This window comes from Saimiri boliviensis, chromosome 1, assembly GCF_048565385.1.
Source record: "Saimiri boliviensis isolate mSaiBol1 chromosome 1, mSaiBol1.pri, whole genome shotgun sequence".
Lineage (NCBI taxonomy): Eukaryota > Metazoa > Chordata > Mammalia > Primates > Cebidae > Saimiri > Saimiri boliviensis.
The window spans coordinates 226,894,361-226,910,963 of record NC_133449.1 but is presented as its reverse complement, the minus strand read 5'-3'; the positions used below and the strand labels follow the sequence as shown (position 1 = coordinate 226,910,963).

At 39.0% G+C, this 16,603-nt stretch overlaps 1 protein-coding gene across 1 annotated transcript in view; it reads left to right on the top strand.

The window, feature by feature from the left end:
* Positions 1–958: 958 nt before the first annotated feature.
* LOC101040289 (V-type proton ATPase subunit S1-like protein) overlaps positions 959–16,603 on the top strand; it is a 29,387-nt gene continuing 13,742 nt past the window's right edge. Inside the window, 5 exon segments of the mRNA XM_074384161.1 lie at positions 959–3,101; positions 10,193–10,233; positions 10,485–10,543; positions 12,091–12,166; positions 12,169–12,325. Of these exon segments, the coding sequence (XP_074240262.1) occupies positions 2,866–3,101; positions 10,193–10,233; positions 10,485–10,543; positions 12,091–12,166; positions 12,169–12,325 (569 nt within the window). The 5' untranslated portion in view covers positions 959–2,865.

Genomic DNA, 16,603 nt, shown 5'->3' with positions numbered 1-16,603 from the left:
CTCAGGACATAAAATATATTACAATGATACTTGATTTAAAATTAAAAATATTGTATGTCTGAAATGTCACTTTTCTGAGAAAGGACACTGTTAGTCCCTTAGTGATTATCACATAAGACTCTCTCACGGAAATATGCTTGGTTCACAGAACCATTATTGTCACAATGCAGGATCATCACTGGCTTGGGCTCTCGCTTTCTCCTGACCAGGGACTTGAGGAGTAGGCACTGCCACTGCTCCCATAGGACAGTACCAGGCCCTGCTCTGGCAGCTGCAGATGTTCTGTATCTGCAGTGTCCGATACAGTGGGCACTAGCCACAGGTGTCCACTGAATGCTTGAAATTTGGCTTGTTTAAATTGAGATATAAGTAGTATGGTGGCTCACGCCTGTAATCCCAGCACTTCTAGAGGCTGAAGCAGGAGAACTGCTTGAGCCCAGGAGTTCAAGACCAGCCTGTGTAACATATCATGACCCCCCCTCTACAAAATATAGAAATAAATAAATAAATTTTAAAAATTATATAATAGAGTTCAGATTTAGGGCAGAAAAACATTAGTTAAATGTTTCACTAATAATTCTTAAAATTGAGTATGTTTGGAATGATAGTATTTTAGATAGGTTAAATTGAAATACTGTTAAAATTAGTTTCACCTCATTTTTACTTCCTTTTAATGTGACTGCTAGAAAACTTTAAATGATATATGCAGCTCTCATTCTATTTCTATTGAACAATGCTGTTCTAGATACTTGCTACTCAAAGGGCGGTTCTCAGGCCAGCAGCATCACTACCATCATCATCTGGGAGCTGGTTAGGAATGTGGTATCCTACACCCCACCCCAGACTTACTGGGTCAACATTTGCATTTTAACAGAATCTCATGTGATTTGTATGCACTTTACAATTTGAGGAGCTGAGCTTCCCCAAGACTAGAATTGACTGGTTCAGCAAACTAAAAATATAAGATGACCAGTTAAACTTAGTTTTTAAATAAACAATAAGTTTTAAATACAGTATGTCCCAGATACTGCATGGAACATACTTATATTACAATTATTTGTTGTTTTTCTGACATTCAAGTTTAACAGGTTATCCTATAGTTCATCTGTCAGCATCACCTAAGACTAAACTTCTCTTGTCCAGACTTGCCTGTTACTTGAAATTCCACAGAATCAGGAAAAAAACAGAAAGAGAAACGGAGAGGTGAAGAGGAGAAGCTGGGTGAAATGAAAGAACGCAGAGAAGAAAAGGCAGTATGAGGAGGCAGTAGGAATTAGATGGGGCAGAGAAAGGCCGCATTTAAGGGCAGCGACTCTTTTTATTTTATAGTTTTTGTTAGCAACTTTCTTCCTTATTTCTGCAGTTCTCCCACTTCCCCCAGTTATTCTGCTTTATTTAATCAATAACAGGGCAGCTTTTTCTTTTTATTTTCTGTTGGGGTCCGCTGAACTATGCTGGAAGACAGTGGTGTGTGAGAGGAATAGGAACGTCTCGTCTCCTCAGCACCAAGACCCCAGCTTTCAGAGTCCATCATCTCTTTGAAGTCTCCCTTACAAATAGCCCTTTTCTGCCATAGGTACTTTGTCTTTGAGCCATCAAGGTTCCTAAGTGCTCCAAATAACACTTGACACTTCTCGTTTTGGAGGATTTTCTTCATTGTGGCATTTTAATTTTATTTATTTTTTTTTTCTTTCTAAGATGGGGTTTCACCATGTTGCTCAGGCTGGTTTTGAACTCCTGACCTCAGGTGATCCGCCCGCCTTGGCCTCCAAAGTTCTTGGATTACAGGCGTGAACCATCATGCCCGGCTTAATTGTATTTTCAAAAAATATAAAACAACTCCTGGGAATTTTGTCATTTGTTTTGTTTTGTTTTTCAGGCTTTTTAGGGGAGTAAGGTGAAAGGAGAGGCCAGCAGGGAAGGAATAACAATAGGCACTCTATTCAGCTAAGCATTAAGTTAAGAAGAGCCTTTCACTGCAGGCACAGTGGCTCAAGCCTGTAATCCAAGCACTCCGGGAGGCCGAGGCTGGCAGATCACCTGAGGTCAGGAGTTTGAGACCAGCCTGGCCAAGATGGTGAAGCCCCACCTCTACTAAAACTATGAAAATCAGCCGGGCGTGGTGATGCATGCCTGTAGCCCCAGCTACTCTGGAGGTTGAGGCTAGAGAATTGCTTGAACAAAAGGAGGCCGAGGTTGCAGTGAGCTGAGATTGCGCCTCTGCACTCCAGCCTGACAGAGTGAGACTCTGTTTCAAAAAAAAAAAAAGAGCCTTTCATCCATGATCCCATTTAATCTTCACAACAATTAAGCACCTCTGTCCCCACTGCACATAAGGACACAAGGCTCAGGAGGGAAAATAACCTGCCTGGTGTCACCTTGCTTACTGGTAAGTGCTGGAGCTGGACAGGCACTTCAGCTTCTGACTCCAAAGCCAGCACTCCTCACCAGTGCTGTCCACACTGCTTGGCAAATGGAGGCTCATGAATGCAACAGGAAACTGTGAACTAGGACATATATGTAAATTTAGGGAAGTTCCCGAGATTTTTATTTATTCGCCTGAAAAATACATGTGAAAATAGATACTTCATAGATTTTGGGGAGAAATTAATAGCTTCCTGAAGTGTAGTAGTATGAAATATATAATAGTATGACATATATGTAGTATGAAGTATATAAAATAGTCCTAATAAGAATTATATGACAGTATCAAAACGATTCACATTTCTAAAATGAGCTTAAGTGGCAAATATATTTTCTTTAAAAATTGGCTCCTTAATAATCTTTCCATGAGATGAATAATTAAAAACCTAAATACTGGGTTCACTCTAAGCATAATCAGACCCCTTTCTTCCTCCTCTCCCCATGGAATACATTCTGAGAAAGCTGCCCTGTTATTGGTTAAATATGCTGTCCGTCACATGGCATGAAAAGTACTGCCTCTGCTCTGTTTGCATTTATGAATTAACAGATGTGCTTGCTTTGGAGAAACTGATTCTGTTCTTGATGGGCAAAAAAATCTTGTTTAGTGTTTCACTGATTTTTTTATGTATAGGATTTTCACTAACTTTGGAGCATATATTTGCCAGGAAGAATGTAAGGTGAGTAACTGCACATCTTTTAAAGTAATGCATTTGTGAAGTTCAGTGCAAGTATGAAATTGGGTGGCTCTGTAATTTCTTTATGCTGTTTCATATCTACATTTGTTTGTCATTCAAAATGGATAGCTAGATCATACAGGTAGCTACAAAAATATTGACCAGAGTTTATGCTTCAGGTAAAAATATAAGCTTTAAGAGACAAGGGTTATTTGTTTAAAACATCCAGTAGACTTTTGTAGTATGTATCAAAGAATCTATGAGAAAATGACTCCTTAAATTAGTATTCAGATTTCTTTTATACTTAAAAGTAAATGTTAATTTCACAGTGTCTTCTGCCGTTATTATGTGAGAAAGAGTAAGAAAAAATGGAGAACCTCAGAAATACATATCCTGGCCTTCAAAGGAAGGGTGTTAAATTGTTTTAACTGTTAAGAGATGGCAATCATGCATGATATATAGTATGTAAAATTTTACATATGATAATAAGCAAAATTTCTGTTTCTATTTCTGTTGTCCCTTTGGTTTCCTTATATACCATATAAGGAACATTTAGAGTTGTTTTTTTTTTTTTCTATAAACAATAATATTCAAAATCTGAAAAGCAATGAAGGTATGTCATGTCTCCCACTGACTCATTGTATGCCATCTCGACAAGTGCATCAGGGAAGTTTGTGTGAACACAGGAAACAGCAGCAAGCAGGAGAATCTGGCAAAACTCGGGTTAAAGACTCCTTAGTCAACAATTGATAAAAGCTATGCGTACTATAGACGTTAACAGTCTTTATCTTCCATTGTTTCTGAATCAATTGGTGCTTTCCTTTAGGTTCACTTTTGAATAATAAGTAACTTATATTCCTTAGGTGGTTAAAACTTAGTACCTGGGTCACACAGAAATGACTGATTTGTGTATTACACCGGTAAAATGTACACCAAGAATTAGGAAAGTCCCAGTTCTGTTTTTAAGACAAAGATAATGGGCTTAATTTAGCTTTAGAAGCTTTAGATCTTAGAAATCTCATAAGTCAATGATCATTCAGATCTAATAATATGGCTCATTAATTCATTATGAAGGAAACAACAGTTGCTGTTTTGTGTTTTTTCAAATCATGGATCTGAAGTTTAAAATATCTTTCAACTCCCTGGGGCTATTCAAGATTCTGTCTGTGGGAAGGATGATTGTATTTTAAGCTCCATACACGGTTTCTAAACATAGAGTGAGTAGGGGTCATTATTCTCGCTTTGCACATTTCTTCCTTAAGTTGGGTTTATTCTTGATCCAAAAAGAAAATCCTGTGTGTCCTCCGATTTTCCACTTAGATTTCAGAGTATTTTCATTAATTTGTTAGTTCATTCATGCATGAACACATTTAAAAAATAGTTGGTGCTTTTAAGTAGTGAGGCCCCATGCTAGGTGCTGGGTCTACAATGGTGAGCACAATAGGCATAGTTCAGTTCCTTGAATGCTTCATGGTCCGTTTTTCCCTTAGCACCTGCTGTTCTCTCTACCTGGTATGTTCTCCATCCTCCTAGTTATTTTCTACACATCCTTCAAATCACAGCTTAATGATCACTTTCTCAGCAACACAATTCCTAACTTGTGTTAGTTCCAGTCTCCCTATTGTATGTGCTCATTGCTTCCTATACGTTAAGTTTATTTGGAATAATATATATCATTTGGTTAATAGGGCTTCCCTATTAGACTTAGTCCATGAGGGCAGGCACATGCAGACACCCGCAACTTCTGCAGAACTGCCACACTGTTGCTTCTGCTCATATTCTGTTGGCCTAATCAAGACATATAGCTGAAACTGGAGAGTTCCCTGATCCCCCTCTCAGGATGTGAAACGGGTGTGGCCCATCTGTTTGGCCATTGCAGTGTGTGCTCAAACTTTTTACAGGAGGGGGAGCATGCAGATGGGCAGGCGCAGGAACTAGGGCAAGTGCTTTTGGTCTCTGACCCCACAGGAGCATCTAGGGGTGGGTACCTGTGACTCTCAAAGCCCCAGTGGGTGTGCTACAGTGCTCTGCCATCTGTAGATGGCTTAAGTGTTAACCAGCTCAATGCCCTCTTGGTACTTGGCTCCCTGTTTGGCATCCAGGAAGAATGATCCTTGTTTGGCGTCCAGCTTCGAGCCCAAAAAGGGCTTGAAGGATGGTGAACATGGGGGTTATATTGAGTGGTGGAGGTGGTTCTCAGTGGCATAGTTGGGGAGCTGGAAGGGGAATGGAGTGGGAAGATGATCTTCCCCTCGAGTTTGGCTCTCCAGCAGCTGATCTCCTCTCCTCTGTGACTGTCCCCAGCCAAACTTTTCTTCATGTTTAGACGCTCCTTCTCACCTTTCCTCTGTCACATCATTCTGCAGCTCTTCTGTTCACCTGTTCATCTGCTTGTGGAGCCTGGGGTTTGGGGTTTATATGGGTACAGGATAGGGGGCCATGGCGGGCCAAAAGGCAACATTTGGGCACAGAAACAAGAATGCCTGTTCCCATTTAGGGCAGTGGGTTTCCAGACTTAAGGGTGGAGTCCTAGCCAGGTAGCCCCCATCTTCTACCCAGTGTTTTCCTGTCTCCTGTCCATGTAGTAGCTAAGCCCAATGGGGCAGGAAGAATTCTCCACCCTCAGGGAGTCACTGCAAGTCATATGGCCTAGGGGGATGCAAAATCCTGTCCTGGAGAAGGAAACAAAGACTTGGTAACATTGTACAATTCACCATACCACCACAATATCCAAATAATATACATAGATGATTTCTCCATTTATACATGTTAGATTTTTTTTTTTTTTTTTTTTTTGAGACGGAGTTTCGCTTTTGTTACCCAGGCTGGAGTGCAATGGCGCGATCTCGGCTCACCGCAACTTCCGCCTCCTGGGTTCAGGCAATTCTCCTGCCTCAGCCTCCTGAGTAGCTGGGATTACAGGCACGGGCCACCATGCCCAGCTAATTTTTGTATTTTTTCTAGAGATGGGGTTTCACCATGTTGACCAGGATGGTCTGGATCTCTTGACCTCGTGATTCACCCGCCTCGGCCTCCCAAAGTGCTGGGATTACAGGCGTGAGCCACCGCGCCCGGCTATACATGTTAGATTTTATGAAAAGTTCCTGTTATTATTGACAAAGTTTCTGTCTCCAACAATGTCCTCATCCGTCTTTCCTTCATGCCTCCACCCCCAGTATAAGATACATTACTAGTTTCAGTTCATCTGTGTTTGCATCAATATAACCATGTGTATTGTTCACAGACAAGCCAGTCAGTAGACTGTAATTTTGTTTCTTTTTTTTTTTGTGACTACCTTTCTGTTTCCCTTGAGTTAAAAATGGTCTTTTTGTAGCTGCAATTTTAAAACATGCGTAGTCTTAATTCTTTTCACATGTTCTTTCCTCTAACATGCAGTGGTCTCTTAAATTCCCCTTTCATTTAGACATCTCTCTGTAGGTCTTTCCTTTTGCTGTCATCTCACTCCAGTCTGGATTGATTCTGTGTCTCATGTACGTTGGTTAGTCCTAGGTTTCTCTTCACCACTCCTTTAGTGAGATTCCCTGTTTATGAGAGCCTGTGCTTTTTCTTTGTTACCTTTTGTCCTGCTCCCATTAGCTTCTGTGAAGGGGTGGGAGAGATGCATTGGCTGAATCCTTGCATGATTCTTGTTTTTCACTTCTGGGAGCTTAATAGGACATTTTCTTTATCCTTAGCTCTAAAATGTTACAAAAACCGTAGCTCACAAATCTACTCAAAATGGATCACAGACCCAAGTGTAAAAGTTAAAATTTAAAAACTTCTAAGAGACACACAAGAGAAAATCTTGGTGACCTTGTTAGGCAAATATTTCTTTTAGAAACAGAAAACATAGGTTATAACAGAGAAAAAGAATGCATTAGACTTTATGAAAATTAGGACTTTTGTGCTTTGAACATCACCATTAAAAAAATAAAAAAGGAAGACAGAATGCAAGAAAATATTTTCAGTATGTATCTCTGACACAGGACTTGCATCCTGTGTCATATAAAGAGCACTTATAGAGGTCAAAGAATTTAATTTTTAAAATGAGCAAAAGATTTAGGCACACTTCACAAAAGAAACTATATGAATGCTCAATAGGCATAAGAAAAGATGCTCAACATTATTAATCACCAGGGAAATGGCTACTGAAATCAAACAGATAGCAACCCACATCCATTGGAATGGTTAAAATTAAATAGATTGGTGATACCAAATGTTAGCAAGAAGGCCAAAATTAATCGGCAGTTTTCTAAAAAAGTTACTCACTTCTATTATGTGACTTGGACATTATTTCTGGGTATTTGTTCAAGAGAAACAAAAATGTATTCACACAAACTCCTATACATTAATGTTCTTAAATCTTTATTTGTAGTAGCTCCAAACCAGAATCACCCCAAATACTGACAAATGTGCCATAGGCAGATAAAATATTATCCATACAATAAAATATTTCTTAACACTAAAACAGAATGAACTCCTGACATATGTACAATATATATGAATTTCAAAGTCATTACAATAAGACTGTAAGAAGCCAAATGCTAAGGAATATGAGGGATACCATTTATACGCAATTGTAGAAAATGCTAACTAACCTAAAGTGGCAGAAGCAAGTCTGTGGTTACCTGGGGTTTAGGATGGAGGGAACAATTCTTAGCTGCAAAAATGCATAGGGAAACTTTTTTGGGTGATATAAATATTCTGTATGGTTGTGGCGCTGGTGTCGTGGGTATGTGCCTGTGCCAAAACTCGTAGAATTGTATAATTTACATGAATGCAGGCCGGGTGCGGTGGCTCACGCCTGTAATCCCAGCACTTTGGGAGGCCGAGGCGGGTGGATCACGAGGTCAAGAGATCGAGACCATCCTGGTCAACATGGTGAAACCCCGTCTCTACTAAAAATGCAAAAATTAGCTGGGCATGGTGGCGCACGCCTGTAATCCCAGCTACTCGGAAGGCTGAGGCAGGAGAATTGCCTGAACCCAGGAGGCGGAGGTTGCGGTGAGCCGAGATCGCGCCATTGCACTCCAGCCTGGGTAACAAGAGCAAAACTCTGTCTCAAAAAAAAAAAAAAAAAAAAATTACATGAATGCAATTTACTGTACATAAATTATATCCCTTAATAATGTTGATGAAAATTAATAAATTACATGTATGCGTAAATTTATTAATAGCAACTAGTAGACATCATAGTCACCAATTTGTCATCTTCAGAAAGTCTCATTAGATAATAGGGATCATATTGCAAAGAGAATGGTGCATTTAATTTGTAATTGGTTCCGTATAATTAATTCTAAAACACTTTACTGTGATATAGATTTAGTAACTCTTCAGTTACGATTATGTTTTGCATACATATCCTGTAATATATATCTTTCCCTAATTATAAAAATGTTGAGTTTATGTGATAGTGATATATAGAGACCTTAGGAATTGTTAAGTATAGAATTTGATTTACATTCTCATATATTATAGGTAAAACTTATAAAATATGCAGTAAACAAACTGTTAAATCTTTAGGATATTTATGACAAAACTGGATATTTAAACACTGACTTTATGTTAAATAATTATCAATATTTTCTAGATGCAATTGCGCTGTTATTTTAAAAAGTTTTTACCTTTTAGGGATATATACTGAAACAATGTAATTTTTGATAATTTCTGCAAACTAATATCACAGGGGAGAAGAGAGTAAGCTTGTAGGTGAAACAAGATTGGTTATAACCTGATAATTACCAAAGCTGAATGATGGGTCTAGGTATATGGGGGCTTATTATATTTTTCTGTTTATATTTGTGTATGTCTGAAATATCCTGTGATAAAAAATGTGTATATCTTCTAATTTAGAAATTTCATTTCAAGGAATTTATCTTAAGGAATTTCTCTTGGGTGTGAACAAACAACCCATAGTAATGTTCAATGCAGTACTGTTATAATGCTAATAAAATTGAAAACAAGTTAAATACTTAAGAGTGAAAATTTGGTTAGATACATTATGATACATTTTTATGATATACTACCATTTGACATTAAAATGTGTCAAAAATACGTAATTACATGGAAAATATTTGTGATATAGTTTTAAGGAAAAAATTGCAAGCTCTAAAACAGTATGTCCACAAAAATTTTATTTTATAAATTTTATAAAAAGTAAGTTATGTACATATGTGGGGGGTGTGTGTGTGTTTGTGTTTGTATACATATAGGGAGGATGCATACACACACATACACACACACACACACGGATATATATCATAATTTATATGCTCATAAGTTTCCAGTATAACTTTTTGGTAATTGGGTCTGTCTTTTTTTTGAAAGATTGGATGTTTTGGCTTTGATATGTTAACAATATAGTATAAAATTTCACTGTAAAATGTTTTATATGCTTTATTACTTTGTTTCTTTATATTTGTTATTGGTTAAACCTTAGCGTGCAGCACACTGCTTGGCACGTAGTAGGCCCCTCATAATATATGAATAAGAATCAGGGTTGATTTAAAATAATTTTTATGGCTGGACATGGTGGCTCATGCCTGTAATTTCAGCACTTTGGGAGGTCGAGGTGGGCAGATCACTTGAGGTCAGGAGTTCAAGACCAGCCTGGCCAACATGGTGAAACCCTGTCTCTACTAAAAATACAAGAATTAGTCGGGTGTGGTGGTACATGCCTGTAATCCCAGCTACTTGGGCGGCTCAGGCAGGGGAGTCGCTTGAACCCAGGAGGCAAAGGTTGCAGGGAGCCCAGATTATGCCACTGCACTCTGGGTGACAGAGTGAGACTCCATCTCAAATAAAATAAAATAAAATAAAATAAATAAATAAAATAATTTTTCTTTCTAAAATTTTTCTGTATTTTTCATATTTTCTTTGAAGAACATATATTACTTTCTCTCTGTTAAATGCAGAGACAACAGGGGAGAGACATATTACTTTTTAAATGGGAAATTCACTATTAAAAAAATGACTGATTTTGGCAGACTGTTTCTGCTCCTCTATTCTGAGATGTAGTAAAGTGAAATATACTTCTTAAAATTTTGTGTAACATCTGAATTGTATATTTAAGTTTTTTTTTTTTTTAATTTCAGTTCTTCAACATCTTCAATTAAAGAAATGGTTTTGAAGAATGGTAAGACTCCAGTTGCCCACATGATTCCTTGCGGGATGGGGAAGGACTTTTCCTGTGATAGAATTCCCTGACCAATGGTGTCTGTATCAGGAGGCACTAATGTGAAATCTTTTATACTAGTGTATTCTAAATTATGAGCCAAAGGGGCTCAAGCTTGATATATGTGACAGTGCTTAGCATATTACTGTCACTCAATTCCATTATATAAAGGTCATCTAGCATTGGTAACCACATCATTATTTATTTGACAGATCAGAATAATGGAGATATGAAACCAGTCCAGAATTTCACAACAATACCAATCACACAGGTATGGCTATGTCAGGAAACCAGATTGTAATCTATCTCTTAAAAACTTAAAAACATATTTCTTTTCTTTTTTTTTTGAGACGGAGTCTCCCTCTGTCACCAGGCTGGAGTGCAGTGGCGTCATCTCATCTCACTGCAACCTCTGCCTTCCGGGTTCAAGCGATTCTCCTGCCTCAGCCTCCCAAGTAGCTGGGCCTACAGGCGTGCACCACCACACCCAGCTATTTTTTTTTTTTTTAGTAGAGATGGAGTTTCACCATCTTGGTCAGGCTGGTCTTGAACTTCTGACCTTGTGATCCACCCGCCTTGGCCTCTCAAAGTGCCGAGATTACAGGCATGAGCCACCAAGCTCAGCCTTGAAAACATATTTCAATCCTGTCTGTGCTTCTTTGAAAATATAAATAATAATTCTATCAATAATTAACATATTCTTCCTTGAAATTTGGATGGGGAAATATATTACGGAATCTCTTTCTTTCTTTCCTTCTTTCTTTCCTTTCTTCCTTCCTTTCTTTCTTTCCTTTCTTCCTTCCTTTCTTTCTTTTCTTTTCTTTTCTTTTCTTTTCTTTTCTTTTCTTTTCTTTTCTTTTCTTTTCTTCTTTCTCTCTCTCTTTCTTTCTTTCCTTAACAATTTCACTCGTGTTGACCAGGCTGGAGTGCAATGGCATAATCTCGGCTCACTGCAACCTCCACCTCCCTGGTTCAAGTGATTCTGATTCTCTTGTTTCAGCTTCCCAAGTAGCTGGAATTATAGGCGCCTACCACTACACCCAGCTAATTTTTGGTATTTTTAGTATAGATGGGGTTTCACCATGTTTGCCAGGATGGTCTCGAACTTCTGACTTCAGGTGATCCTTCCGTCTTGGCCTCCCAAAGTGCTGGGATTACAGGCATGATCTCAGCCTGTAATCCCACCATGCCTGGCCTGGAATCCTTTCTTTTTAAAAGTCAATTTTTATTTTGGATACAGGGGGTCCTTGTGCAGATTTGTTATGTGGGAATAGTGCATGCGGGGCTTTGGGGTATGAATCCCATCACCCTGATGGTGAGCATAGTACCCAATAGGCAGTTTTGTAACCTATCCACTCCCTCCACCCTCCAGGGGTCGAGTGTCAAAGGTTTGCATATTTATGTCCATGTGTACTCAATGGTTAGCTCCCACTTATAAGTGAGAATATGTGGTATTTGGTTTTCTGTTTATTATGGAATCTTATGGTTGAGAAAAACCCAAAATGCTTAATTTCATTTGCTCTCTTATATTTTTATTACAATATTCAGCTTCATTTTTGTTGCTATAATAATAATCTTTGGTTACTGATAAGCTCGAGTTGCTTCTCTCTATTAACCAACTTTTCTTTTATCTGTATTTACACTAGAGTAATTGGTATAAATTTATTTCTTTGTATTGTACATTTTATGGGTTTTGATAAAGGTATAATGACATGTATTTACCATTACAGGATGTGAATTAGCTCTTTCACTTCTAGGAAGCCTTTTGTACAATAGACATGAATTCTTGTCTAACATTCTTTTTATTTGGTTAATTAGGCTCTCAACTACAATCTGAGCAAAGAAGGGCATTTAGAAAAAGAACCTTGGAATGCATTCAGCCATCATGGCCCAGTTATGTCTCCATCGATGGAATGCCTTGCATTCTCTTCTGGGCCAAAAGAATCACGATTAAATTCAGGAATCAAACCTGGCTGGACCTTACAGGCGAGGCGTTTGGTCAGAAGGCAACAGTGGACCCTGACAATTCAGATTGCAGTGAAGAAAGTGCTAGGTAAATTGATCTCCCAGTTTGGGGCAGCCCTTAGTGCTACTGCCTTTTGTTAACTGCATTCAGTTTTTTTTTGTCATTTCAGAAAAAACAAAAAGTAGGCTCCGTTGTGTAGGACCCTGACACACGTCTTTGAGGAAGTATTTACTGTCTAACATGAAGGAACAAGTCAGAAGTTCAAAAATTGTTATATTTTCTAAGCAGTTTTCTTCTGAACCTTTTTTGCTAATTGTCAGAATAATTTGTAGAAAATGAGAGTTAGGAAAGGGAGCGTTCTCAGACTCATTCTGAAAACTACAAAAGATTCCAGGCTTGGTCTTACCAAATGTTAGGTGTCAAACTACTTTTATCTTAGGGAAGAGATCCCATATCCCAGTAGGGTCCTATGCATCATAGTGGGTGGCACACTAGCCAGGACAAATGCTTGACTCTGCAGGGGGCAGAGGGGAGTCAGTGTGCTGAAGTAGTGGAATATTGCCTGTTTGAAAATGTGTAAGGGTATTTTTCAATGGCTAAATTCCAGATAATTCTTTAGGATATTTCAAAATGATTGGAATAATTAGGTTTGATTTGAGATAAGCAGATTAAACAAATAACATGTTTGCAGGGCAAATCAATTTTCAATGCTTTTCTCTGCTTTTCAGTCATCCAAGCAAAAATTTTTGCTTTTATTTATTTTGGTCCAGGGAGAGGAAATCTGGCATGTCCCACTTGCTTTCTGTAAACTTTGTTTTCAACATTTGTTGGTAAAATAGATGCTTTTGGAAGATTTTCTGCATTTGTTCTGGTCTGGTTTAGATGGGTAGGATGCTTTATATAAAGCATAACTCTGTGTGTGTGTGTGTGTGTGTGTGTGTGTGTGTGTGTGTGTGTACTTTATGTGTGTACTTTATGTACTTTGGCTAGAAACATCCTTTATTTCTAAACTTCTCACTTAAAAATTCTTGGCAGTGGGCAAAAATGAATTCTATTAATATACAATTTAAAGTCATATTACAAATCTTAGTATCTTGCTGTTCTGAATGACTGTCTTTTAGTCGGGATTTAGGGAATTATAAGTGGAAGCATCTACAGTCCTCTCAGATTTGTTTATACTGTTATTATAGCACAACTATCCAAGACTATCAGAGAGGCTCCTGCACGCTGAGAGCTCAGGATCTTTTCCTGGGGTGCTAATTAATTCCCCACAGGGCTCTTTATTTGTGGTCAGTTGCACGGAGAGAGGCTGACTGCTTGGGGATAGTCTTGCCCATCTATGGCTGACTGGCTCTCCCTGATTCCATTTATCCTGACCCTGGGATATTTTTGAGGGGAAATCAGAGTTCTACAGCTTTTTTTTTAAATTTTTTTTTTATTTTTTTTATTTTTATTTTTTATTTTAGAGACCTTGTGATTACTGGGAACCTAGAGACAGAAAGAATGAAAACTTGGCTTCTAGGCCCAGTTCTACCAGTGAGCTTTGTGACTTTACAGGCAGGACCTGTGGGATCATCATCTGTCAAATGGAGCTGATGGCATCTATTCATTATAGCAGGCATCCCCAAACTACGGCCCGCGGGCTGCATGCAGCCCCCTGAGGCCATTTATCCGGCCCCCCCACCGCACTTCAGGAAGGGGCACCTATTTCATTGGTGTTCAGTGAGAGGAGCACAGTATGTGGTGGCCCTCCAACGGTCTGAGGGACAGTGAACTGGCCCCCTGTGTAAAAAGTTTGGGGACGGCTGTAGTATAGCTATAAGGCCTTGAGCACTCACTATGGGCCAGGCACTGTGCCAGGCTTCACAGGCCCATACCTGTTATTCCTCACAGTAACTTTTGGAGGCACAGGCAGCTCTCATCCCTTTTCCTGGTGTTCCAGGAAATCAAAGCTCACAGAAGTTGGAAAATTTGCTAAGGTCATGCATGGAGCATGTATGTTTAACAGAGTTGGAGTTTAAAATGTCTTTTAAAATGACAATTTATCTCCTTCCTCTTGGCCCTATTCTTAAGGTTGTGAAAAACACATGAGGAAATATATGCATAGCATTTTGAGATCTTGTTGAGTGCTATTCAAAGCATTAATAGTAGTAGCATTCTTTTCCTTCCTGACATCCTAGTGATAACTAGAGTGAAATGGTGTCTAATTTCTTCAGTAAGCTTTGGGTCCTGCAGGACACAAATTAACAATTGGGTAGGACCTGACTGTCTTTTTGGTCACTGCCTTAGAATTCTATTCAGGTGTGAGCCTTGAGTGTGCAGCGCTCACCTGCTGGAGTCCTGCATAGGTGAGTTTGCAGGCATCCTGGACAGCCTGCCCAAAGAGGAGAAACAGGAGGCTTCTGGGAAGGAGGTGTCAAGAACCAGATGCTGAGACCTAGTGTCTGATCCCTGTGAATTGCGTGGATGATTGAGGCAGTCCTGCGGAGCTGGCAAGGAAATCTTAAGATCTTAAGAGCAGAATGGAAGTTGCTGAAGTAACAAACCGAAACAGAGACATAACCATGTAAGGTCAAAAGCACAGATTAAAAAAAGATGACCATGTTTTAGCTCTTGGAAACAAAATGTTCAGAGAGAGGCAAATTGTTGGCAGATGGATTCGCTACGGAAGTCTTTTTAAATAGTGAAAGCCCTGCAAATAGAACATAATCCCAGCATCTGTGTGTATTTGGAATTTAGGCAATTATAGCCTGAATAATTCAGAATCCATTTTACATGTGTGAGAGTAGGGTGCTTGAAAGAGTAAAAGAACTCCTTTATGAGCAACTCTTGTTCCAGGTTGTGTTTCTCCTTTGTATTCCCAACTGGTGGCACAGTGCCTGGTACCTAAAAGATCCTCATGGCCAAGCACAGTAGCTCACACCTGTAATCCCAGTACTTTGGGAGATCAAGGTGGGCAGATCACTTGAGGTCAGGAATTAGAGACCAGCCAGGCCAATGTGGCAAAACCCTGTCTTTACTAAAAATTAAAAAATTAGCCCAGCGTGGGGGTGCATGCCTATAGTCCCAGCTACTCATGAGGCTGAGGTAGGAGGATCGTTTGAGCCTGGGAGGTGGAGGTTGCAGTGAATGGAGATTGTGCCACTGCCCCTGAGCCTGGGTGGCAGAACAAGACCCTGTCTCAAAAAAACCAAAACCCAAACCAAAAAAACAAAACACATTTTCATCTGCCCCAAAGTTTCTGTGTGTTTCTTTGTAATCCATCTTTCCAACCACTCCCACATCTCCAGATAACCACTGATCTGCTATCATATCAATTAGTTTGCATGTTCTAGAATTTTATATAAATATCATCACATGTGTGCACTATTTTTCAGTGTAGCCACTGTCACTTAGCTTAATGATTTTGATAATCTATGTTACTGCATGTGTCAATGGCATTTCCCTTTTCATTGCTGAATAGTAGTCCATTGTATAGATGTACTACAACTTACTTATCCATTCACCTGTTGATAGAAATTTGTTTTTCCCTCACTTTTTGTATAACTTTCCAGATAAAATCACTATGAATATTTATGTATGAGTCTTTGTGGCAGCAGGTATTTTCATTTCTCTTAGATGTCATTCCAACTAGGAGTAGAATGCCTGGATCATATGGTAGGTGTATGTTTACCTTTTAGAAAACAGTCAAACTGTTTTTTAAAGTGGCTGCATCATTTTTTCTTTTCTCCAGCACTGTTTGAGAGTTCCAGTTACTTCACATTCTCACTAATAATTTGAATGATCAGAGTGAGACTAGAGAAAGCATTTTTGTATTTCTGCATGTTTAGGAATTTCTGAACAATTTTTTTTTACTGGGAACTGGGTTAAAAGATAAGTGTTAGAGTTAGTGACAGATTTACCTCTTGAAAGGAAAGTGTTCATATATCAAGTGGTAATGAAACTCAAGGTCACAGAGACATTTGAGGGTTTAGAAACTCCGGAGGCTTATCTTATCCTCCGTATTTACATACCATGGGTATGAGACCTGCAGCCATTTGTCTCCCTTATGGTGAGCTATTTGCTTCCATCCAAAGGCTAATTAAACTCTTCCCTCCAAAGACTAATCATCCCTCTTCTCTTCCTAAGGAGAATTTACTGACACTAGGAGGGCGAATGTTTCTCTCCCTCTCTTAGGAGGTGAGAAGGGAACCACTGTCTCTCTCCTATGTAAACTCCCAGATTCATAATTTTGGTGTTCCTCATCTGTATTATAAATCCCCGCATGTGTCGGATGACATCTGGCTCTTCTCATGCTGCCTAGAAGGTTAGAATCGGATTAGAAGGGGGACCCAATATGGTTGTTCCCATGAGTAAGTCAATTCA